At 44.5% G+C, this 24,343-nt stretch overlaps 1 protein-coding gene across 1 annotated transcript in view; it reads left to right on the top strand.

The window, feature by feature from the left end:
* DGKI (diacylglycerol kinase iota) overlaps positions 1 to 24,343 on the top strand; it is a 146,007-nt gene that overhangs the window by 94,168 nt on the left and 27,496 nt on the right. Inside the window, exon 21 of the mRNA XM_077807526.1 lies at positions 14,863 to 14,888. Coding sequence (XP_077663652.1) covers positions 14,863 to 14,888 — 26 coding nt within the window. The remainder of the gene's footprint in view (positions 1 to 14,862; positions 14,889 to 24,343) is intronic.

Here is a 24,343-nt window from a genome sequence, read left to right as displayed (position 1 = left end):
TGGATAGGAACAGAAGGGGGAAGGAAGAAGGAGCCTGGGTGGGTGCACAGGAGCAGAGTGGGACGGAGATAGGCTCGGGTTACAGGGTCAGAAGGTTCCATAACCGCTAGAGGACCCTCTCTCTAGAACCTGGAATTACATTATATGGTCACGTACAATTTCCCCCTGCTTTATTCAGTGTACAGGATGCAGCTGCTCTAGCAAGAAATCAGGATTGTGTAGTGAAGGGCAACTGTTGTCTGCAGGACCTCCAAATTAGCGGGCACTTCTGACAATTTTGGTCTTAAACTCTCTGGGCCTATGTTCACCAGCTGTAAAATGAGCCTGACTCCCGGTTACTGTGCTAATGTTTTAGCAATCAGTCCTCAGCACTGGCCACAAACAACTCTTCCATATCAAGGGGTAGGGAGAAAGGGAGTAGGGGAAAACCTTGAAATATCGTTAATCAGATGCCATCTGAAAATAAACTCATGTGAAGCGCACTTAATTAAAAACAAGGGGGTAATTAATTTTCTCTAACAAAGACCCCTGCCTAGGAACCATTAAAATCAAATCTCTTTCCCCTCCAAGGGCTTAAGAGTAGGATCAGTGCCAAGCACTGTAATTATTTTCAGATTCTCTCTCTATAGATCTTTTCACTCAGATTGGAGAGACTCAAGGCATCTCTTTGTTTACATACTTTGTCTTTTCAACTGTCCCTCTATTTTCAAAAAGGCTGACAGCATTTTAAAGGGTGGTATATATTTATTCCATGGACACTCCAAACAGCCGTCAGCCGTACTCCTTCTGGATGTGGTCTGCTCTCATGATCTAAGATGAGTCTGTCCAGGTCAGTGCTTGAAAAAGAGACCTCAAAGGAAAACCCAGAGTACTGCAGAAAATGGCACTGGTGAATCAGTTGAAGGCACTTTTTCCTCCTCCAGAGCGAATGCTGGTCCAATGCCCTAGTATGGTGCTAAGGGATATTGTGCTGTATAGCTGGAGGTGTTGTACGGTATTGCTGATGAGAGGTAAAACATGGCCTCTGATCACTTGTAGCTATTAAAAGATCTGATGGAACTTCATGCAAGACACGAGGTATCCCCTGTATTCTGTAAATTTTCCTCTTTGAGTAGTTGTGTTCTGGCTTGCTAAAATTCTTCCTGTAGTTACATTTGAAAAAAGGGTTTTCTGAATGAATAAACTCTATGTTCTGTTGAGAGGGTTGGGCTGGAGAAATGTTCTGCCTATGGGGGGAGTGGGGGAGGGACGAGCTTGATCCTGCAATGTGTTGAACACTGGCCTCAGTCTGGCAAAGCACATAATTAGGTGCTTAACTTTAAGCACATAAGCTGTCTCGTTGAAGTAATTGCTTGTCATCTGATCAAATGCTTCTTAGCAGTCCTTGGCTGGACATACGATAGGATGTGAAAGACTATGCACCAAACAAGGATGTTACTTTATCCCCACCTCCTAACTCCAAAACCACCTTTGAGCTGCCAGTTCTCATTAGTAAGAGCTGGATTTAGGCATGCTGTCTTGAAATGTGTGTCTCGGTGGGTCCATGAAGACCATCTGTGGAATGCAGAGGTGATGTGCTTGTTCTCTGGCCGCATAGCAATGTGAGGAATTCAAAATATTTACTGAAATCATTAGAGCATTGTCTGCTGGTCTGTCATCAGGGAACATTCATGTCTATTCGCTTAAACCTTCAGGCCACAGGATGGTTACCCTATTCCAGGGGTGGCCAAACCCACCGACTCTCCCAGCCGCATACAGTAATTTTCATAAGTTCTAGAGCCAAGCGCACCTGCCAGGGCTCGGGGCTTCTTCCCCCTTCCTGCTGAAGCCCCAAGCCCCGGCAGGCGCCTCCCACAGGGCTGAAGCTCTGAGACATCCCCCTCCCCATTGCAGGGCAGAAGCCCTGAGCTCCCCCTGCCCCAGTCTGATAGGGGAGGGGTGTGTGGGGCTCCGCGAGCTGCACTTTAACTGTAAAAGAGCCGAGCCATAGTTGGGCCACCCCTGCCATATTAGCTGCTGCAGGTGAGGAAAAAAAGAGTGTTGAAAAGGGAAGATGTGAACTGTAACCAGTACTTGATAGAGGTTGGCGATACGCTGAATGAGAGAACCTCTAAGCCAAACTCCTTCATCTTCAGTCCCCTGGAAAGGGTATTTAATAGCAACTTGTCTAACATCTACCCAGCTGTAATGGCATTGTGTGTCCAGAGCTGTTAGATGTGATATCTGAGTAAAGTACATGGCTCGTGAAGGGTGGGAGAAGGTTGGCCAGCACACCATCTGGTTAAGTTGTACAGAAGAAAAAAAAAGGCCTACAGGGGCTTGAAGATGGCAGCAACACTTCACAATAAGTGGACATTAATTAGCCAGTAATATCACACAGCCACTGCTTTATGAGGCAATAATAATTGAGTGCCCGAGTGGGGAGAAAAAGGAGGCTGGAGGTCAAGTGCTTTATGACAACCAAAGGAATTGGCTCATTTCTGAGGAAATCAGAGTGGCAGTACAAATGTTACAAGGGTTTTTTAAAAGAAAATTGTGTGTAGCACAAGGTGAGAGGAGCATCAGGCAAGTGAGTTTGGATGTGAAAAGAGAGAGAAATGTTTGTGCAGTGACAGAATTATGAAAATGTAAAGAGGCCATGTGCAGTTTGAAAATGTGTGGTGCAAGCTGCTAGTGATGAGTGCACCTGAGGAGGTCCAGAGGTTTGCTTTGGATAAACATTTAAAACTTCAGATGTTTCACTATGCTTCTTACTTTTGAAAAACTGAGCATGAAACATCATAGAACTCATTCCCAAATACTTCCAGATAGTCTGTCTGGTAGTATTTCAGCACCACACACTAAAAGGTTTGTTTGGTTCAGATTCTGTTTAAACTCTGGGTGCCGATTTAAGGATTGAGTGGGATATTCTTATTTTATCGAAGCAGTTTACTCACCCCTAGAAACCGATTTTCCAGGCCTGTTTAAGATCATAGACATGTATTTGTGAGTGTAGTCATGGCTTTCAACCCAGTCACATTTAGAGGTGACACACACAAATTCAACCTGTCACCCACTCACCCACATATACTTTCTCATGTAAAATGTAATTTAAAAACAATAGCATGATGACATGGAATTTCTCCCTCCCTCCCTCTCTTTCTCTCTCTCTCTGCTTCTCCCTTCTACTTCATCCTCTTTTTCCATCTGTTGATCTTCTCTTTCTTTCTCTTGCATTGCCCTCCACTCTTAACAAGATAGCTTATAAGGGACCACTCTCATTACCCTAATGTGGCATATGAGGAAGGCCTACATTTTAGCATCTTTCCCAAGATGACCAAGGAAGGGAAGGGAGAGAGTTTAAAAGGTGTATTGGTGTATTCTCCACTGCATCCAAACACAGTTGGTTTTGTACTCGGAAGCAGGAATTCTGCCTGGCCTTATTTTTCTTGAATAGTTCTATGTACCATGAAACAATGGAAATCAGAGACAGTCCCAGCACTATATGAATGGAATTTCAGAAGTTTCACTGTATGCCTTCAATGGAGGCTTATAGACTGAGAAATAATAGCAAGGCTTTACAAGAATTTTTGAATATTTGGCTAAATACAATGGTATAAAATAATCTCTTCTTCCATTGTGATCCCTATGTTTGCAAAATCAAAGCCTTGGTAGAAGTTGCCAGAATCTTTCTGATGTTTTCTTCTGTACTGATTTCAGTAAAGAAATATATATATATATACATATATAATGTTTTTTTTTTCTTAGTACAGTAAACTATGTATAAGAACAATCATCATACTGCAGTACTGGAGGTAGATGTCTCTGGATAAAAAGGACCACTCCTCAGGGAAACTTGGTCTCTTTGCACTTTGACTGCAGAAAGAAGTATTGTTTCTGGACTCCCTCTCAGCTTTTTGTGCTGCTTTTCAGGATGCTGCAGCCCATAGGATTTCAGGAGTTTCTTAATGGCAGCCGCTGCAGCTATCTGTGTCTGATACTTTGGTATGCTGATTTCAGTGTGCAATTATTGTAAAATTTTCCTGGAAAAAATGCCTGATGCTTCTGCTACTATTTACAAAGCTTACCCCAAGGTCAGTGGGGAAGGCACACGATAAACGGGCTGATCCAGAATTCTACCTCAAAAGAGGCATGATAACAAATGTGTCTGGACTGCTTTGGTCAGTTACTTGCAGGCCAGTTTTGAACCAGTCCTCTCCAACTTTGGCATTTCTGCAAACCTAGTCCCTCTTCAGCTTCTCCAGAGTGGTGTCCCTGTTTTGGCTTATTCTTGTGCCCCGCAGAGCCACACCAAATTCCTTCACACCATATGATTCAAGATCTCCTTTAATCACCACCATGGTGAATAAAACGCAATCCAGGGCATGGCTGAGAACTAAAGGCACCTCATGTGGACAACTGAGCAGAAAAAGGAACACCATTTTGAAGGGAAAAGCTGCACAGATTGGGAACCGAGTGGGAAGGAAGGGCACCAAACCACATCTTTGCCTAGGACTGGCTCTGACCATACCCCTTTTATTTTAAAATTGTTTTTGATTTTCATGAAATCAGTTCAGATCTCATACTTGGTAGTTTGGCTCTGTCAGCAAGGAAACCCCAAATGAGGACCAACTTGAAACACAGACCTTTGGCTGTTTGGGCATCCGGGAGCTGTAATTCCCTGTCTGCTCCCATTCAGCCCCCATTTCTGGGAGGAAGACATGACAGGAATAACCAGTCAGAACTTAGGATTCTGAAAGGCTCAGAGTTAGCTCAGCCATTCTCCTGCTGTCTTGTAGTGAGCACTGGTTTCACGAAGATCATGGTGCTGTTTTCTGGTGACATAGAACTAAGAATGCCACGGCACAAATTCATCTCGCAACACAGACTGTGGCAACAACCACCAGTGATGTACATCATGGTATATCTTATTGGATACAAGAGAGCTCTTCCCAGCAGGGGTTCTGAGGCATCAGCCAGTATAAACTTTTAGGAGCTTTTACTGGCCCTTTGTCCCTAATGAGTGACTGAGTCTGTGAAATGAGCAGAAAGATCACAGATGCTGCAGAAAGCACTCAGGTTAATCACTTGTTCCCGAGAAATGGGTGAGCCTTTGGCACCACCTGTCAGTACAGTGTCAGGGTCTTGATTTATCTAATCAGGACTGGCATTTAGAGAAATCATTTTTTGACTTAACAGAGTAAAATTTCCATGAAAGTAATTGAGACCCAATATATATGGAGTCCCACATCATCATTTTGACAGACTTTTTCCAGCAATAACTGAACTTTAAATCAGTCTTTTGCCACCTCTTCCGCTGTTAATAAATGTGGTTAAAAAGGAAACGAAAGTGTCTTTTTCGTTTGCATAGACACAAACCTATTTGCATAAAAGATTGCAAGACAAGTTATGTTTGTTTTTTTCCTCTGGAAGTAGGTCTTCTGCCTCCTGCTGTTTAGGGACTGAGGTGCTAAGGGGTTGTAATGAAAGCTGCTGGATCTGACAAGACTATCTGTGTTTCTGGCCCTTCAGTATATGATGGAAATACAGTGTATTCTGTATACTGTTATATATAGTATTTCCCACCATCCCTACTTCTAAGCAGGGGTGAAAATAATATTAAATTCTTACAGTCTGGGGGCTGGCTCCGGCTCCCATAAAGGGCGGGGCCTCAGGTGGAAGGGGTGGGGTTGGGTGGGTCAGCCTTCCCCAGCCTGCCCATCTGCGCTGCCCGGACCCCACCGCCCAGGGCTCCGGTTGTGATTTAAAAGGGCCCAGGGCTCTGGCAGCTGCCACAGTGGCAGTGGTGGTGGCTGGGAGCCCCAGGCCCTTTTAAATCACTGGCCCTGGGGCAGCTGCCCCTTTTGCCGCCCCCCGACCCCCGTCGGTGGCTGGGGAGGGGCAAAAGGGACAATGATGTTAAAGTGCCGTGGCAGCGCTTTAACGTCGTCGCCCCTTTTGCCTCCCCATCGGTGGCCCTGCCAATAGGGTCCCTACCGGCGGGGCCGCTGACAGGGAAGGGGCAGTGACATTAAAGGACATTTAAGGAGCGTTCTTTGCCACGGCAGCGCTTTAACATTGTTGCCCCTTCCCTCCCTCGCCCGGTTGGCAGCCCTGCCATACTGGCAGGGCCACTGATGGGGGAGGCAAAAGGGGCCGTGACGTTAAAGTGCTGCTGTGGCAACGCTTTAACATGGGCTGTGTACGGGCTGGTACCGGCTTCTGACCGGTACGCAGTACTGGCCTGTACCGGCTCGTTTCACCCCTCTTCTAAGTGAATAATTTAGACAGAGTGGATCCCCTCAGAACAGATTTGGCATGGATTTTAGTTTCTTCTTCTCCCTCTTCCTGATCCTGGAAATGAAAGCTCTTAATGATTTTGTAAAATCTCAGCATATGATGAGCAGTTGAGGAAACTTGCCCTGCTAACAAATTGTTTTGGCAGATAGTGAAACGCAAAGCACACCCACACAACATGAGACTACAAATTGACTTCTTTAGGGAGATCTCATGGCTGATTGGCATCTCGCTCTCTGAAGGGAAATGCAAACAACCCAGCCTCCAACCTCTCCTTGGAGCTGATTTCCAAGGAACAGAACAAATGCATGATTGGCTAAGGACTCGACTGCCCTGGTGCAGAGACAGCCTGTTGCAATTTGGTTTTAAAATCCCCTCCAAATATTGTCAGCAGATAAGGGAGAGAAAATGAGTTTTCTAAGTAGAATGTAAGTTTTTGTTGGAATGAGTTTAAAAGATGAAATCTGTGTTGACAGATAAGAGATAGCAGGGTGCATCTGTTTTCTCCACATTGCTTGCCAGAGCAGCCACAAATCCTCCTCTCTATCTCTGGCTAATTGTCCTAATTGTCGAATAGATGACTTACCTTGCTCTCTCTCTCTCTCTCTCTCTCTCTCTCCTCATCCTTTTTTCCTTTCAAGCTCTTTCTGGTGGAATGAAGGAGATGTGTCTGTGACAGAGAATAATATAACTCTATAGCAGGGAAGGCAGGGGAACAAATGGGAATATCAGCTTTAGTGCAACATCTTTCTATTTGGTACCCTAAGAGAGAATGACGTTTGGGAATTTAACTTTATGGGATTACTGCTGCCTCCTTAAACCCAGCCTCCTGGACAGTGAATTCTGTGCTGTGCCCCTTAAAGGACTCACCCAAACCTCTAAGCATCACATGGTTCATTCTCCATTACTTAGTCCACAGCAGCATTGTGCAAAATTCAGCAGTTTTACTTTGCTTGGGGTTTAGATGATCCTTCATTTCTTTTTCAATGTGGATTTGACATGTGCCTTGGCCAACATTTATTAAAACGTGTGCCTACAGCTATTTGGCGGTGCTGGGGTCTAGCAACTTATTTAGGTACCAAAATGTGGATTTAAGAACCCAGTGTTAGGCACCTGTTTTTGAAAATCTTGTCCCCTGAGTTTCCCTTTGAGTTTCAAGTATTAACAATCCCCAAAACACTAAGTGAAACTCCTATGTTTGTTTTGGGATAAAAAAAAAACAGTTTAGCATAGTTTGTAGGCCTAGGTTCACTCAGAACTCAGCCTAGGTTCATCAAGAGGATTGTGAACATTAGCTGAATCTAGCCTGAGGGTCAGGTTTGTAATTAGGTGAATCCAGCTCTTGCCTACTGCTGCTGTTGTGTGTGGAGTGGTGGGGGTAATTTGTTTTTATCTAAGTTTGCAGCACATTAAATCTGTTCCAAAGCAGCTTTCAGACCTTCTTGATGGCTTTGCAGTTACTAAACGATTCCTTTTTGGGCCAAATCAAAAGCTTATGGTGATGACAAAAGGTTATCTGGGCAGAGGTGGTGCTCGCCCATGGGGGGCCCTAAGCAGGAATATTCCTTCCCTGCCCCCAACACATACTAATAATTAATAGGAGGCCCCTTTTTGCTGCTCAGGGCCCTAAGCAATTGTTTAGTCTGCTTATGCCTAGCGCAGGCTCTGGAAAAGGTCATTCACACAACATCCTTAGTCATGCAAGGGAATCCAATGAATTTAACACCAGATTGATTGCTGCCTTTTCTCAGCTTCCCAGAGCAAGCTGAGTAACCTACATACCCTTCACCTCTTCATTGCCCCCCTTCTCATGGTTTTGAATGGGTAGCAGAACTCTTTGGCCTTATATTCCTGCTAGTATGTCATTCCGCCTGCATATAGGACTGAACCATATTCTCCGACTAGAGTTACCTCCCTATCAGCTGCCTTTTTTCTCCCTGCCCCTTGTCTCCCACCACTGTCCATGACTCATCGGTCAGATCAGTGAGAATTTTAACGCCCGTTGAAGTCAATGGGTATCCTTCCACTGCTTTCAATGGGGCTTTGGATCAGGCCCAGACTGAACAGATGTTTCACCTTCCCTCTTTTAGAACACGTCTTGATTAGGACTTGAGCAGCAGGGTGAATAGGGTGAAGGGAAGAACCTCACATAGCTCTGTATTGATCCTGCTAGTCATTTGGGGAGATCCTTCCTTTCAAAAGGAGCGGCATCAGAGTCTTCCTCCGCCAACAGCATAAAACTGAAGGAAGTGTAGGTGTACAAGGTACTCAGAGGAATCTTCCCCTCCTGGTCTCAGGGGAAAATATCTGCTTTGGAGAGTATTCCCCTCTTTTTCAGAAGGTAGCTTATGGAGCTGTTTCAGCCTGTTTCTGTTAAAGCATTGTTAACTGTTGCTTTCTATCCTTGCATCTTTCTCCTGGCCTTTCCCTGTTTGATTACCATTGAATGGAAATGCCCCTGCTCCCCTAGGTGGCAGTAAAACTTCAAGTATCGCCAGTTTGTTCAGCACCTCCATCCTGTTCAGCTTGCAAAATCATTATAGTGGGGAGAGAAATAAAACAAATTGCAAGAGTAAAAAAGTGAGATAGCAGTGGAAAAGAGACGAAACAATATGAAAGGCACAAATGCTCTGGAGAAACAGAGAGAAATACTTTGGAGCTGCACTTATTTTCATGAGACATTTCCACTAAGCAGCATTGGACTGGGCTTTTGAATGTTAGGTTGCCTGCAAACAGTTCAATTCAATGTCTGCATGTGTGGATGGAGACAGAAGTGAAAGGAGGGAAGGGAAATGCCCCCCAAAATTAGATCACTACATTTAGTAAGAAGCACTGAGCTATCTGTATTGTTTTTCCAGATGATCTGGAAATCCCTGAATGAATGTCTGCAAATTGGCAAATAATTGTACAGTTCTTCATTTGAATGGGATTTTGTTTGATGCATGGAGCTTTGTTGATCAGGAGTTTTCTTTATTTACTGCTTTAAGCTGTGTTGCCATTATCTTAGAGAAATAGATTAAAGGAAGGAAGGAAAGACAGACAGACTGGTTGGCTTCTGAGAAAGTGCAGTGGAAGTGCTCCAGCAGATTCCTAGCTTCTCACAGCAGAAGGCACCGTAGAGAGTAGATGCAGGTCAAAAGTGCTGAATGTGGAGAAACTCACAATTATTTGGTTCCACTATTTCCCACCAGTTGCTATTGCAGGAATAATTTTGGTGACAGTCTGACCAATACGTCTAGTTCAGTTCTGCCTTTCCCAGTAGGAGGTGCTGCATGGAATGGAAGATTGAGCAGTTTCTCCAGCCTGACTGTCTCCCATCAGGAGGTGCGGTATAGCACACCGGTAAAATGCTAGCTAAGGGAGCTCACAGCTACTCCAGTCCCAGACTGTATCAGTGACAGGTGCAGGTGCCAAGGTGTGGGGGAGCTCGCACATTGAATAACGTTTAATATGTTAAACCTTCTCCTTGATTAAAACTGAGGTCTGAGTGAATTAGTTTAAATCAGGAAGGAGATTTACAGTTCTGAAGATATATACAAAAACATAAAACGAAAGGGAACAGTTTTAGTCTAAAGCATCCCTTCCCTCCCCTCCCCCCTCAGCCCACTACCTTTAGTTACTGGAAAAAATAGAGTGAGTTAGTAAGTTTACAGCATTACATCATTTAAGTAGAGAAAAGTGTGTGTGCGGGGGAGGTCATAGGAAAACAATGTAAGTGCTGCACACAGATTGCTATTTGGCCTTTAAATTGTGAGCAGTTTGTTTTAAGTAGCCCTGGTGCAAATGATTTCAGTTGCAGGTTTATTAATAAAAATAGCTGTTTTTCATCAGCTTGGTGTTTGTTTCTCTAGGGGCTTTAGTCTTCAAGAAAAAGGTACCTGTTTACTGAAATTGTGTTAGAATTTACCTGTCGGAGGCTGGCTGGGTTTCTCCAGATTCTCAAGCCCCTGTAGACAGAGCTCTACATCACAACACTCCCCATTTTCCCTTCTTACAAATAAATGTTCCCTTTCCTACCCCTCCAATGCTGAATAAACCTCACGACCGCAGACTGAAAAGAGCATTTGGAAATAGCAGCTGTAAGTGCTTGTCTGATTGTGGAATGTTTACATGACGTTGAAGGTGCTCTGGCCATACTGGAGATTAATCCTGTGAGAGGGCCTGATCCAAAGCCCAGTGGAGAGACTCCAATGAGCTTTGGATCATACCCTTAATCCCTGGGCCCTGATGCTATGTTGTGGGCAGGTGAACACCATGCTTCTCATGGCACAGGCTGTTTAATTTCCTGGAGGTGTCTATTATGATAACTAACTGTTTTTTTTTAAATGATTATTATTCAGGTCTTTTTAATGCACTGCTAAATCTCTGTCTAGCTTGCTGTGATAGTGATTGTACGGGGTACATTTAAATATATATACATGCAAAGTGTGCACTTGTGCTTACAAAAGGGATAATTGTGCAGTCAACTCACAGTTTCCCCTTGTATATTGGTGATTGCAAGTGCAATTACCCATTCGGGGGCATGCTGTGCACCGTGCAGTACAGAGGGGAACTCAACTGTCAGAGACCCATTAAAAGGAGAATGCAATATGTGGAAAGAAAAGGAGGCTACATGATAGCACCACCTCTCTTCTTCCCACATCCCTAGCACAGCCATCTTTGTCCCCTCCATAACTAACACATCAGAGCATTGCTCTGCACAAACACGGATGTGGCAAGCCAGGGAGTGGGAGAGGTGTTAGGGAAATAGACTCTCCAAGTGGCATCTCTCTCAAGGCGGTGGCACTTTACCTTACAGTTGGCATCACTAGTTATTGCTATCCTGGAAATAAGCATCTATAGGCATTGTCTTCCTACTGTTTTTGGTATATGTATATTCCATTAAAATGGTGGTGTTACGACACGGTATCCCTCTGGGGCTGAACTTTGACATTTTATCCCGATCTGTATCCTTCAGAAAAGCTGCAGTTACATCCCTATCCAGCTGGAAATCAAGGCCAAATTCTCTGTTGAATTTCCCAGAATTCACCAGCTTTTTCAGCTTTTGGGTAGCCAGGCAATGACAGAAATGTAAGACCAAGGCTCACTTTGTTGGTACTACAGAGGGGAAGTAGGGAGCAGTGGAAATATCAAGATCTGTGGGTCACGGTTCTGTTAGAGGAGGATGAAGCAAAGCCTGCTTTGCTTGTCAAGACACACACAATCTGGTCTTTGTTTTCCTAGGCATACCAGAAGAGATCTCTCCTCCTCACCAACAACTCTGTTACAGAGCAAATATTCACTAAATATTTTGCTGCTCTTCTGTTTTGCTGTCCTGGACAGCTGCCTTCTCTGCCCTGTATTGTAGAGCTATCCTTGCTCAGAAGAATGAATTCATGAAGATCTTGTTTCATGCAAGCTGTATACACCTAGGCTTTTGCTCAGCGTCACTGGCTGTAGGGCAACTAACTTCTTTGCATCAGGGACATTCTTCTCTCTTCTCTCCTTTCCTTTTAATGCAACCAGGCTCTACGAGTTGCAGCTTGATTCTTTAGCTCTCCTTGTTTTGTTTATTTTAATAGACTCTGGCTCATGCTGCAGCTGCACTGCATCAGTCAGCTGGTGCTAAGCAGCTGAATAGCCAGTGGATCCAGCCAGCTGAGAATTCCTCCTACATGGAGGAATCCTTCGGTGGCAAAGTACCATCGCATTTTATATGTCACAACCCTACCCAGTCTGCAGCGCAAGGGGTGTGGCCAGAAAATGGCTGCATCCGGCTGATCCCCAGCCCTTCTTGGCTCTGGGGCAACTGGGCGTAACTTAAAGCAGCCATTAGGCTTAAGGCCACTTTTGTTTCCCACCTTTCTCCAGTCCTGTGATGAGCATAGTTTGGTTGGACCAGAAGATCTGGCAGAGAATGACTAAGTATTTAACAATTTAGGATGGATTTTCCAAAGTGATCGGTATTGGCCTAACTCAGCTCCCAGTAAAGTCACTGGTAAAACACCATTGGTTTTAGTGGGACAAAGTTAGGCCAATGCTGAAAATCCCAGCCTTACACTATATAGACTGCAAGGAACGAAACAATGCTAAAAGAGACCAAACTCCTCACACTCGTTACAAAAAACAAACAACCTCACCTACAAAAAAACAACCCTTCTGCAGCCCATCAAGTGAAAACAATAATAATGTCTGTCATATATTGCTTTTCATCCATAGATCTCCAAGCACTTTTCAGAGGTGCACACACATCACCATTATTTTTAAAAATGATAAATACAAGTCCTGTGCTTGCTAAAGTGGTCTCCTGCTGTGTATGTGTGTATGTGCATTCTCTCTTGCTTTCTGTATTTTTTAACTTGTGGGTGCTTTAGAGATAATAGCATATGTCTTCCCAGGTGTAATCTAACTGAATTATGGGATAGTGTGTCCTGTTTTGTACTGTTGCTTTCCATAAGGAAAGTGATAAACTTGTGTGACTAAGAAACAAACAAAAAGAATAAATGGCTCAATTTGGGTGAAACCACTTCAGCAGGTGAGGTGTCAAGATAAAACAGCTGAGAATTCTGGAGAGGGTCCTATCTGTAAATATTTGCTTGGTTGTATCTTTCTAAAAGGAGAGTGGAATTGTACCTGTTGCTATCTGCAATCCTACATCACTTAGCCTTCTATGTTTGCAGAATTTTATTCCTTACTGGGGACATGTGGGAAGAAGGGAATATACTGTGAAAGGGACAATTACTGCTTAATGCTGGGGGGGCCGTTCAAATGTTTAATATTTTGGATGCTATTCTCTGGTTTACCTACAGTCTTGCCATGTTGCATGGAAATTATTGGAATGGCATGATATACCTGGCCTGTTTGGCTGCAGAGGACATAGCTAGGATGTTTCAGTAGCAGTCAGAGAGTTTAACAGTCGCAGCAGGTTGATTAATTCTGATCCATACAGATACACTGGATATTGGCATGGTCGTAATCTTCATTAGGCAATCTGATTTTTTCCTTTATTTTCTCTAATTGAGTGTAACTCTCTCCTCTCTTTCCCTGCAAAGCTCTTCTTTTTAAAAAGTAAAAAAAATACAAACCTCATTAGAGAAGTTTCCTTCTTTCCTCTCCATCTTTAATGTTTGCGCCTACATATATGCCAATCTGACTCTGATGCCCTATAGTCCTTCATCCTGAGACCCCTGTTATAGAAGGAGATCGTGTCTCCTCCCTCGATTTCTTTATTCCTCTGAATTCAAAGCTTTTAACCCCTCTATCCTCACTTGTTACTCCCACACACATACTCCTTTTGCTCCTGTTATGTTTTCTGTTCCCCCACCCCATACCATGAGATGCTTTCTTGACTTTAGCTTTGATCACCTTGCCTGCAATGCTGACATTTGTTTAATCTTGCTAATCTGTAATGTTTGTGCATCAGTGTAAAATTAAACTATGTCAGAAAGAAAACAGAAGCCTTACCATGCTAGCGGTTAACTCCTGTGTTATCTTGGCAGCAAGAATGTGCATTTACTTTAAAGTCACCTTGTGGGAATGGCTCAGGTGATGGTCTGACCCACAGTACGCTGCCAAACTGAGTTTAAATAGCCAAAGCATGTCCAAAATTTGTGCACATGGCTAACCCCAGCCCTGCTTCCCATGCTAATATGTTGGGAGAAAAATGAAGTACAGTACTTTACATTAATTTATGTGTGCTATTTTTTATTTTTGATCACAGGTGATGGAGGGTAAGATCTTCACCTGGTGTACACTGGGATAGTTCTGCTAATGTAAGGCAAGCTATCCTTATGTACACCAGCTGAGGACCTGACTAGCTGACCACACTTCATACCTCATCACTCTTGGAATGTTTTCAAACCTTTCAGTCAGTGGTTGTATATCCCCTCAATCTCCAGAACCCTGCTCTTGAGTTGTATTATACAATAGTTAACTGTATCCAAAGTTTCAGCAGATCTATTTCATGGGCTCTTTATTATCTAAACTTATATACATTGCTCCTGTTAAAATGCTCCCATCTTCTGTGACTTACTGCTAGTGCTTTTACACTATCCCCTGCTAGAAGAATCTGGGGCTGTACATTCTGTGAGTTCTTCTGCAGCCATTACTCTTCCATTAGTCCCTCTAGCAACCCAACCTGGGGAGCTCTCCAAACAGCCAGCACTCCTTCACAATTCCCTGCAGTGACTCCTGGTGGGATTGGAGAACTACTTTCTCACCATGACCATTATTCCTCAGATATTTCCAACCCTGACACCTGCTTGGAGATCCCGAGACTGCAGTAGGTGTGTGCTTCTCGCACCGTTAGACCCTACAGAAACTCTTGCTAAGCGCTGAAGTAGCTATGAGCCGCCTCACAACCAGCCCAGCACTGTGGTACTATTCCATAAAACTGCTCTGGCTGGGAGGGGTTGCTCCTGAAATAGTTTGAGAGCTCCCTTCTTGTCACCCCTCTTACAGACATTCTTACTGAGAGAAGCTGGGATTGGAATATCTTAGCTCCCTCATATCCAACATGCCTGCACCATTTTCTAGGGTGACACCGAACCCTGTCTGCAGCCTTTTCATCATACAAAAGATTGACTGATCTTTGTTGTTTTCTTCCAGGCCACCCGTCTCTTCAGAAGATCAAGGTAAGATCCTGTTTTATTGATATTGATGAAGGATTAAAAAATGGAACAGAAGACCAGTTAGGAAGCTGTGTTTGATAATCCCTGTGATGGAGAAAAGCAACCTTGCAAAGATAGCACTTTGATGTTCATATTTAGTTCATCTGTAACTTCAAATTCATATCGGTTAAAGTTCAATTTAGTAAAAGCCAAGTCTGAGTTTAGGTCTTTACTCCGAATTCTGCAAAATGAATTTTGCTCAACTAAACTTGGGGCACTAAAAGCGTTTGCAGTGTGATTCGTGTATCTCAACACGACTGGGGCTCGGCCTAGGGGGGAAAATGTACATGCTCAAAAGAGTTTGCATGGGTTAGATGAGGATCAGCTAAACTATTATGATTGTTAGGGGAGAGGCAGCATACACTAGAAGGTGAAGAGAATGAGTACGTTTGGTTTTTGCTTTCAAGCTAGTTTGGACTACCACTAAAACCAGTTTGGTGGTCTTGTATGTTTGTTCTCTCAGAACACCTATGGATTTTAGCACAATTGATGGTTTCCACATGTAAGAATCCAAGGTTAGTTGCAGGTGAAGATGCATTCATTAATAAAGTTGCACGGGAACCCAGGACTGGAATAAAAGGGGATGTTGCAGATCAGAAATGAAGTGCATTGGCAGAGCTGCATGGGAGATCAGGAACAGAAGAGAAGGAAGGTCAGAACTGGGGTCTATCAAGAGTGAGAACTTAGGAATGGAAAACGCAGGTGTGATGTTGGTCAGGTGTGAGGAGCATAAAGAAGTAGTCATATGGAGACTCAGGAATGGAACAGAAAGAGCTGTTACAGGCTAGGAATTAAGTTCATTGGTAACTTGTGGGGTTACAGGAATAATGTAAGTTAGCAGCAACAAATGGATTCTAGCCAGTGCTGCCTGAAAAAGAACTGCAATGTTTAATAGTTAAATTAGTTGTTCGGAGACTGAGTCTCAGAGACTGATTCTCAGATTCACAGTTCTGACAGTGTAAAGGGCCCTTGAAGTGGGAGTAAATTACCAGTGCCAGATTCATGAAAAGGGGCCTTAATATAAATAAGAATCAGGCTGTCTGTGTGTTTGTAGTTCTATTTTAAGCCAGTACTAAACAATATGGAGATGGAACTTCCGTATCCCTATTTAGAAAGTGTAAAAGAGCCACTGAATGTCAGTCTTTATCCATATTTTTGACATTCTAACTGTTGGTTTATTGTGTCGCATTGCATTACATTATGATTTCAGATGCAAAATCATGCATGCTACTGCACCCGCAAAACCACTATGTAATTCCATTCATTTAGTGTCATGCTCAAACAGAACTTAATCTCTCCTGTCCTATCCTGAAATATTTGGCAGATAAAGTAGTTACCAGCTTGACATAATTTGCTGAATTACCTCTGAAGATTTGTACACAATCTTGGGGCACAAATGAAGTGAGTTTGGTAGTCTTCTCTGGCTGCCAGTGCGTATATTTCATAAGATAATCACACCATTTCCCACAGTGCAGGACAAGTGTTAGTCATTGCTCAACAAAGGCCCAGGACTGGATTAGTAAGGAGTGTTGCAGGTCAAGGCTGAGTGCACTGAGAGTGTTGTAGGAAGGTTAGATTTGAGAGGCATTGACTAAGTGTTGTGGGGGCCCACAACTGTAATTAACAAGGAATTTTGCAGGGCACCATTGAAGTGCATTGGCAAAACAGTATGAGGAAACTTTGTATAGCACCCAGCTGCACTGTACTTGGTTCTAGGCAGAACTCTTAAGTCCAGCAAATGCCAGTAAATTAACACACAGACACAAGTGTTAAAAATCTCCTTCCTCTTCTTGAAATGACATTTCCCGATAAAGAAAGTGCCCTCTCTTTCCTTCCCCACCACTCAAGCTGGGGGTATTGGAGCCTTGCAAAATTTGAACACCACCCCCCTACACTCCAATGCTCAGGAGAAACATTACATTTTAATATGGATTTCTGGGACCTGGTCTTGAACTACTTGTCAGTGGATAAGCTCATCAATGATTAATTGTACTTGCTTATAGGTTTTGCTTGCATTTATTCTATTAATGGAGCAACAGACAATGTATGGTCTATTTCTTTATGATCATCTAAACTTTAATCTCTAAATACTTTCCCCTTTCCTAACTCGTTCCTTTCTCCTTTCACGATTTTTATTGTTTCCTTCTTCCCACAAATACCTTTCACCTGTGCCTACGGTACAAGTCTTCATTTTGATCAGTATCCTTAAACACTCCAAAAATTAAAAAAGCCTGCTTTGAAATGGAGTATTAAAGCCACCCCACCCCCACTGCCTATCATACCATGGTCTTTACAGGTTCTGTGTGGTAGAAGTGGAATATCTATTTGAATTTGTCAGCACGAAGCAATGGAGTAAGTTTAGCTTATCAGCATCCTGCTTGAAGCACAACAGAATTTTTATGCTCTGTTGCCTCTTTGGAGGAGAGGCTGGATGCCCTGGACACACTCTTAACTCACTGTACAGTCTTAAAAGTATCAAATATTGGAGGGCTCCCAAGTGGAATAACAGAGATGATGTAACTTCATGAAAGCCATAAATTTAGAGCCAAGCTTGCCATTCAATCCACTGTGACCGAGTATTGCAGCACCATGGTAGGTAAGATTACTCACTGCTCTGAGAACCCTTTTCTAAACAGTGGCTGTGGGAGGGTCAAGGACAGAGTTTAATCCCTTTACTCTGTATTCTCTGCCTTAATGATTTTATTTCAGACATCGAGAGGTATATTTTCACTAAAGTGGGGATTTCAGGATTTAGCTGTGTGACTCTCTTTCTTAATAGTCAGCACTCAGCTGTATGCCCATTCACCATGTTGAAAATATACCTCTCAACAGTGCTTTAATGCTGTCTCTTTTAATAACCTGATAATGTTTTGAGTTACACAGTGGGGCTTGATCAATTTCAGAAATGTGTTAACTGGAATGGTGACATAAAGTAGGGGGCCATACTTCAATTTCTCCCCTTTGCATAATCCTGCCTCTCCCTAGCACCGTGGTCACTTTCTAGTAGTACCTCAGAACTGGCTTTCTGATGGCATTGCTTCTTGGCTGTTACTGAGATGAGGTGCTGTCTCTGGTGTGATCCATATCCTGTTTTTACTTCGCATTTTGCCTCTGATCTCTTCTTTCCCCCTTTAATTTCCATTCTTATTTTCTCTCCCACTATTTTCCTTGGTACCTCATGTCTTTGTCATCCTTCCACCTCCTCACTGCCATGTCTGTCCTTTTACTTGTCCTTTCCCTTGGTGATCTATTCCATTCTAGTCTGTGTAGATTCTTGTACCACCTTGCTCACTTTGGTATCTGAGTGTCCTCTTCCTCTTCCGTCCTCAGTCTCCACATTAAATGATTCTAGCATGAATTGCAAGCAGAAGTTCTTGTGTCTGTACTATTACAGAAGCGCTACCAGTATCTAGTATTGAATGCAAGTAGCACTTCTCTTAATCCCTACTAGGACAATGCATCATGCTGTCTTCAAAGGGAGTGGGGATAAAGCACCATCAGTCTGGAACTGTGCATCCAATGAACATACACAATGCTCCTTATTGTGGATGCATGTTAAAGGCACATGTATCAGCTACAACACAAGGCCATTTAGTTCTTGACTCAGAAAGGGAAATAGTGGCTTGCAATAAAAGTGCCTCCTTAAGGTCTTGCAAGGGACTGCACAACCGCTGTAGGAGTCTGACATGCATATTTGAACCATAAACTTTGTTTTCCTATTTAAAAAAAAAACGAGATGACTGTTCTTACTCCCAGGCTATAGAGTCATTCTCACGTTTGTGCTCTCTCTTTGCCCCAAATGACTCTGACTCCGAGAGAGAGAGAGAGACTGACTCACTCTATAGTCTGGTGGTCACAGCGCTCACCTGGGAGGTGGGAGACCCAGGATCCATTCCCCCTGCTGTAGCGACTCTATCCAGAGTGCAATAGCTTCAACAGGCGAGACTGAGGGAGCCCCAGTCAGAATATCCCATAGCGTGCACCTGAGAGGTGACCAAATCTCTTCTCCCCCTTAGGTGAATGGGGGACTTACCAGGGTCTCCCACATCCCAGGTGAGTTCTCTAGCCACCGGGCTAAAAGTGATAAGGGAGTTCCTGTTCTGCTGCTTTGTGTGAACTCACCTGAGGGGCCCAATCTGGGTAGGCAGTCGCTGAGCACGTTTATTGTATTGGGCCCATCCCACAATGTAGGTGTCTGAACACCTGTCTTCCCCTGGTTTGTGAATCGCTCTGGGGCTTTGGTGGGAGATGCCTAGAGTGAGGTGTTGTGCACATGCCCAGAGCCAGAAACATAGGCACCTAGGGAACTTCTACTGCAAAAATGTAGGCTTCGAGTGAGTTTAGGTGCCTACAGGGTTCTGCAGGAGTTTTGTATATCACAGTCGTCCCAAAACTGAGACTTAGGCACCTAAAACAGGGACGTAGGCGCCTATCTCCTTTGGTGCACTTGGGCCCAACATTGTTTACTCACTATCCACCTGAGTCAAATTTTGACATGGAGATGACAAGTTTTGTATCCCAGTAATTGTCCCTTCATTTAGTTACCCCTATTGTTGCTCAATCCTTGAAAATTGTGCTTTGCCTTTTTTTTCTTTTAGCAGGCATGACAACACATTCTTTGCTGCACCAGCAGCATTTCCAGTGAGCTGTTATTTTGAAGTTCACCCTCTTTTCTTGGGAGTAGGTTCTGAGTCCACAAGGGAATAGGACATAAATGGGAAATGAATTAAGATGAGAACAATAGATTGAAAGGAATTTGGAGCCAGTTTTCTTAATGCACTCTAATAATTATTTGTGAAGGGAGAAGATAGAGGATGATTTTCTGTTTAGAAAGGCGTATGGAGACACTAAAAAATGTTTAATACCCTGGCAGGAGTTAGTTTTTAGTCTCTCTGAATCTGGACATGCTCTCTGCAGTATTTTCAGGCTGGCTGATGCAGAGTCATTTAATGCTGCTTGTAACAGGGTAGCATCCCCCTTAAGGGCTGGTGCTAGTCAACCCTGATTACAGAATGAGGCATACCTGGAAGAGATCATTGTGCTCGCCCTATAAAGAACAGCAGGAGGCTTCAATGAAGGGGAGAGGAGGAATAATAATCATTAATAAAAAATAATAATGATGCTCAAGGATTAGAGATGTCTAAGAGTGAGAAGGCTCTAGAAGAGAGTCAGGACTGAGACTGCAGCCAGACAGGGCCTAGGAAGGGCCTGCCAAAGCAGGAAAGGCCCTAGGCAGAAATGCCTAGGTGGAGGAAGAGAAACCTTTGGTTTTTGTGGACTTTTGGATGGACTTGAAAACTTTATTTTGAATGTTTGTTAATTTAATAAAGCAGAACATAAGAAGGGATGAGAGTGAATGAAAGTGTTTTTTGAGTTTACTGAACAGTCCAAGTGGGGAAACTGAGGCAGACTACCTGTAGTGAGACCGTAGGCCATTAGGGGGCTCATGGGAGGCGGCTGGTCCTTCTACATGTTAGGAGTATAGTGGAGTTTTAACAATGGGTCTTTGAATTAGTGTCTAGTTGAATAACCTGGATGCTTTTAGAAAGAGGTGCAAGATATACCTATTTCCCCAGGCCTTCCCAACTGCTCCTATGCCTGTAAGACAGCAGGTGCTGCCTCCCAGGGATGGTGTGAGTACTGTTGAGAAGCGATGCAGAATGCAGTGTGGGCACCAGCACTGTCAAATGAAAGAAGCTTCCCGAACTATAGAGAAAGTAAATCCTCTCAGTGGCATCCCACTGAGGCTTTGGGAGGTAATGAAAAATCTCCTGGCAAAGCAGGGTTTATTGGGGGGGGCGAGGGGAGGGAAAGGTATTGAAGAACACCTCAGCACTCCCCACCCTCATCCTAGACATGTCTACATTGCATCTGGGAGCGAGCCTCCAGGCACAGGTCTACAGACTTGCTTCCTGGGTCTGTGCTAGCATGCTAAAAATAGCTGCACTCCAGCTCAAGGCAAAACATCAAAGCAATGTCTGCACAGCTATTTTTATCAGGCTAGAGTGAGCCCCACAAGCCCCATTGTGGGCCGAGGCTGGGAGGCTCCCAGATGCAATGTAGACCTATCCGCTGAGGCCTGGGTGGGGGCTGGGCTGAAGAGGTTCCCAATAGTGCTTGCACTGTGGGAAGGGGGTGAAAAGCTCATGGCTGACTTGTATCCAGGAAAAGCAGGTAGTTATGCAGAAGATTCTGCATATAGCTCCTGGGGGAGGCGGGGAGAGAAGATGTGATTGATTTTTCTCTTGAGGGTTAATAGGTTGAATTGATTTCTGCAGGAGCAGGAATGGGGATGGGGCATCATTAGGTTGATTTACTGATTTAGTCTGTTTGAGTTGATATGTTGTTTGGCTGGGGTATTTTTTGCTTTTGGGGGTTGAGTCTGTGACTTTGAATTGACATATCAAAACAATCCCTCTTCAGAGCAACAAATCAGTTCTGGCTAGGGCTCCATTCAGGCAAATCTTTACCCCTTTCCTCAGGCCTTGGGAAAGAGACTCCTGACACCTGGTTCTTCACCCACCTCACCATATCTCAGGAGGACCTGCAAGGAGACTCTTCACCTTCCCGCCCGCATAGGCCTCCAGGGAAGAGGGTCCATTGCCAACATGTTTTTCAGTGCCGTCCTCAGGCCTTGGTCAGGGTGGAGAGGGTCTGCTGGGACATTCTCCAACAGCCGTCCGCAGGCTGCTGTGGGGTGATGGATTTCTGGGAGAATCTTCTTGCTTCAAGCAGGGGTAGCTTCTTACTTTCCCTGGGGTCAGCACCCACAGACTGTTCTTGGCTATTCTTCAATGCTACCTGCATCCCAGAACATAAAGCAAGTAGTGAGAAGCCTGTCTCTGTTCCTGATATCTTCGTAACCTTGTGGGCCAGTCCAAACCTGAGCCTCACTCCCTTGGGCCATAGTCTGTCAGAGGTCCCCTCATTTCTCGCTTCCATTAAATCATTGGGCATCCAAAGTTTGGTGTTAGTGTGCAAAGGGATGTTCTTCTCAGGAATTCTGCTCCACTTTTAACTCTCCTGTTCACACTGAATGGAGGGTTGTGTAAAGAAATAAAATAAAACCCCAAACCTCTTAGTGTTAGTAAAACTGGGCTGGGGGCAGGGAGGGAAGAGAGAGGAAAAGCTGTGCTCTAAATGCCAAATACCCTCAAAAGAGCGATGGATGGTTTCACACAGCTCCTACTGAGAGGCTGTAGACTTCAGGGTGAAGTCGCAGCCATTCACACAGCAACAAATTAAGATGTCTTGGAATGCTTTCTCTGAACAAATCAAAGAGAGCACAGCAGGGGAGGCTCCTGACTGCAGGTATTTACTTTGATTAATTAACCACTTAATTAACTGTCTTAGAAAGCACTCTGAAAGTGTGTCCCTGGCCAGCCCCAATCGTCTGTTGCTTGGGGAATCAGAGTTCAGAAGTTGAGCTTATTCCTTAATTCTCCAGGTCAACAGAAGCTGGGATTGTACATGTAGCAGGAGGAAGGGCCTCACATCGCTCTGTCGGGACCCTTTGCAGCTGGCTCGCGAGTAGTATTGATCTTTCTTAAGTATTTCCAAGGTGCCTCTCATCATGGAATCCTATATAGATTCCTATAGAGGGATGGAGGGCCAAGAGGGAGACATGGGTAGCCTTTCTGAGAAGGCAGGACAGGCCTGGTGAGTATAAGGGCTCAGAATGAGGAGTAAAAGAGAAAAATGGGGGTAATTTCCCAAATATGGCTTATTTCTTCATCCCAGAAGTAAGTATATGAACAAGGCATACATTGTCAGAGTGAGAGAATATCCAGATCTAAGCAGAACTCAGTGATGGAAAGTCCTTAACACATGGATTTTTCTTTTCATCGCTCTTTCTGACAGTGAGCAGTGCCTCTGCTTAGGATCCTATCACAGTGCCAATGTTAATTTAAAAAAAAAAAAAATCAACAGGCCTGCAAAAAATTAAATGCTTGAACTGGTTTGCAAATTGTTTTGGGTCATATTGTGAAACCCTTCTCTATTGATGAACAGTTACTCACTGAGTATGGACAGGCAGACACAATGCACAGCAGGGCCAGACGTCGGGTTGCAAAGGCCTCTGGGGAGAAGAGAGGCCTCTAATTTCAGTAGGACTGCTTGTGTATGCAGTTGTCCACTGATGTGCGTAAGGGGGGAAATGGTCTGGCCCTTAACTTTCTTTGCTTTCTGTCTTTTTTCTTAAATAAAAAATGTCATTGTTTAATTATTCTGCTTAAAGTTCTCCCCTTGCCAAAGTAATGCCACTCTGATAAAGTGCCTGGATTTAGCCAGCTAAAATCCTCCTGGTCTGCATTCTTGCTTGGTCAGGAACATTTTCCTCCATTTCATCACTCCTGAAAGTGACATTAATTGTTCCTGTCTTGGTTTAAAAAACAAATAGCTTTCTAGGATACAGTGAAGATGCCAGCCAGATGTAGAGTGACTATTTCCTATGCTGAATACGGGACACCTGGTAAAAATACTTGTATTCAAGCGAGTTCAATGGCAATCAATCAGAACTATGCAGTACAAACATTCAAATTAACATCAAGTTGACTGAGCCCCTGTTAAAAAGAAATAAAAATAATCCAACTATGCAGTATTTACCTTCTTACCTTTAAGGCTTTTGGGTTCACACACACAAAGTGGGGGGTGACTACCTACCTGGCGCTCTCTGCCCTCCATGCCTGGCTGGGCCCCCGGGACGCACCAGCTCTTCTGGTACCTGGTTCCACATCTTCCTGAGGCAACATGGGGGGTGGGGGCAGGCGCAGGGTCACATGCTCCCCCTCCCCAGATTTCTACCAGGGTTCACATCAGAATGTGGCCAGCAGCAGCCTCTCAGCACTGTGTGGGAGGGAAGGGACGAGATGGGGAAGGGATGACCTGGCCCATGTCTTTGCAGAGCTCATCTCTTCTCCCCACCACCCCCCTCCCCTGTGTGGCTGGAAGCAGCTTGTCCCTGCCTGCCTGCACAGTGTCAAAAGGCAGCTAACACCTCCAGGTTCCTACTGGCCACCAACATAGCCCAACTGCCTCCGGCTACAGCATGGGCAGGAAGGGGTTTAGCCTAAGGATGCATTGGGCACCAGGGACCAGGGAACCTGACTGCAAGGGCTTCAGGGAATCCGGCCAGAGGTTTCTCAGCAGGGGAGGGTGTCTAGGGGATGGAGCAGCCCCATGGTCCCTGGGGGCAGGACCCAGGGCTGGGGGGGTGAAGAGGGTGCTAGGCTCCTGTTCCAGGAGCACATAAAGGGCTGATGGGTGGGTAGCAGAGGCGACACATAACAGGCCGCTGCCTGGCGCCTGCCCACACTCACCAGCCACTGCAGCATGCAGCCACCACTGGCCTTAAATGGGATGGGGGGCAGAGCCAGCATGCAGCAGGGGCTGCACTGACAGATCAGCAGGGCGATTGGCTG

The sequence above is a fragment of the Eretmochelys imbricata genome, chromosome 1 (genome assembly GCF_965152235.1).
Source record: "Eretmochelys imbricata isolate rEreImb1 chromosome 1, rEreImb1.hap1, whole genome shotgun sequence".
Classification (NCBI taxonomy): domain Eukaryota; kingdom Metazoa; phylum Chordata; order Testudines; family Cheloniidae; genus Eretmochelys; species Eretmochelys imbricata.
The sequence above is the reverse complement of the archived record's forward strand: the minus strand, read 5'-3'. Positions and strand labels throughout refer to the sequence as shown.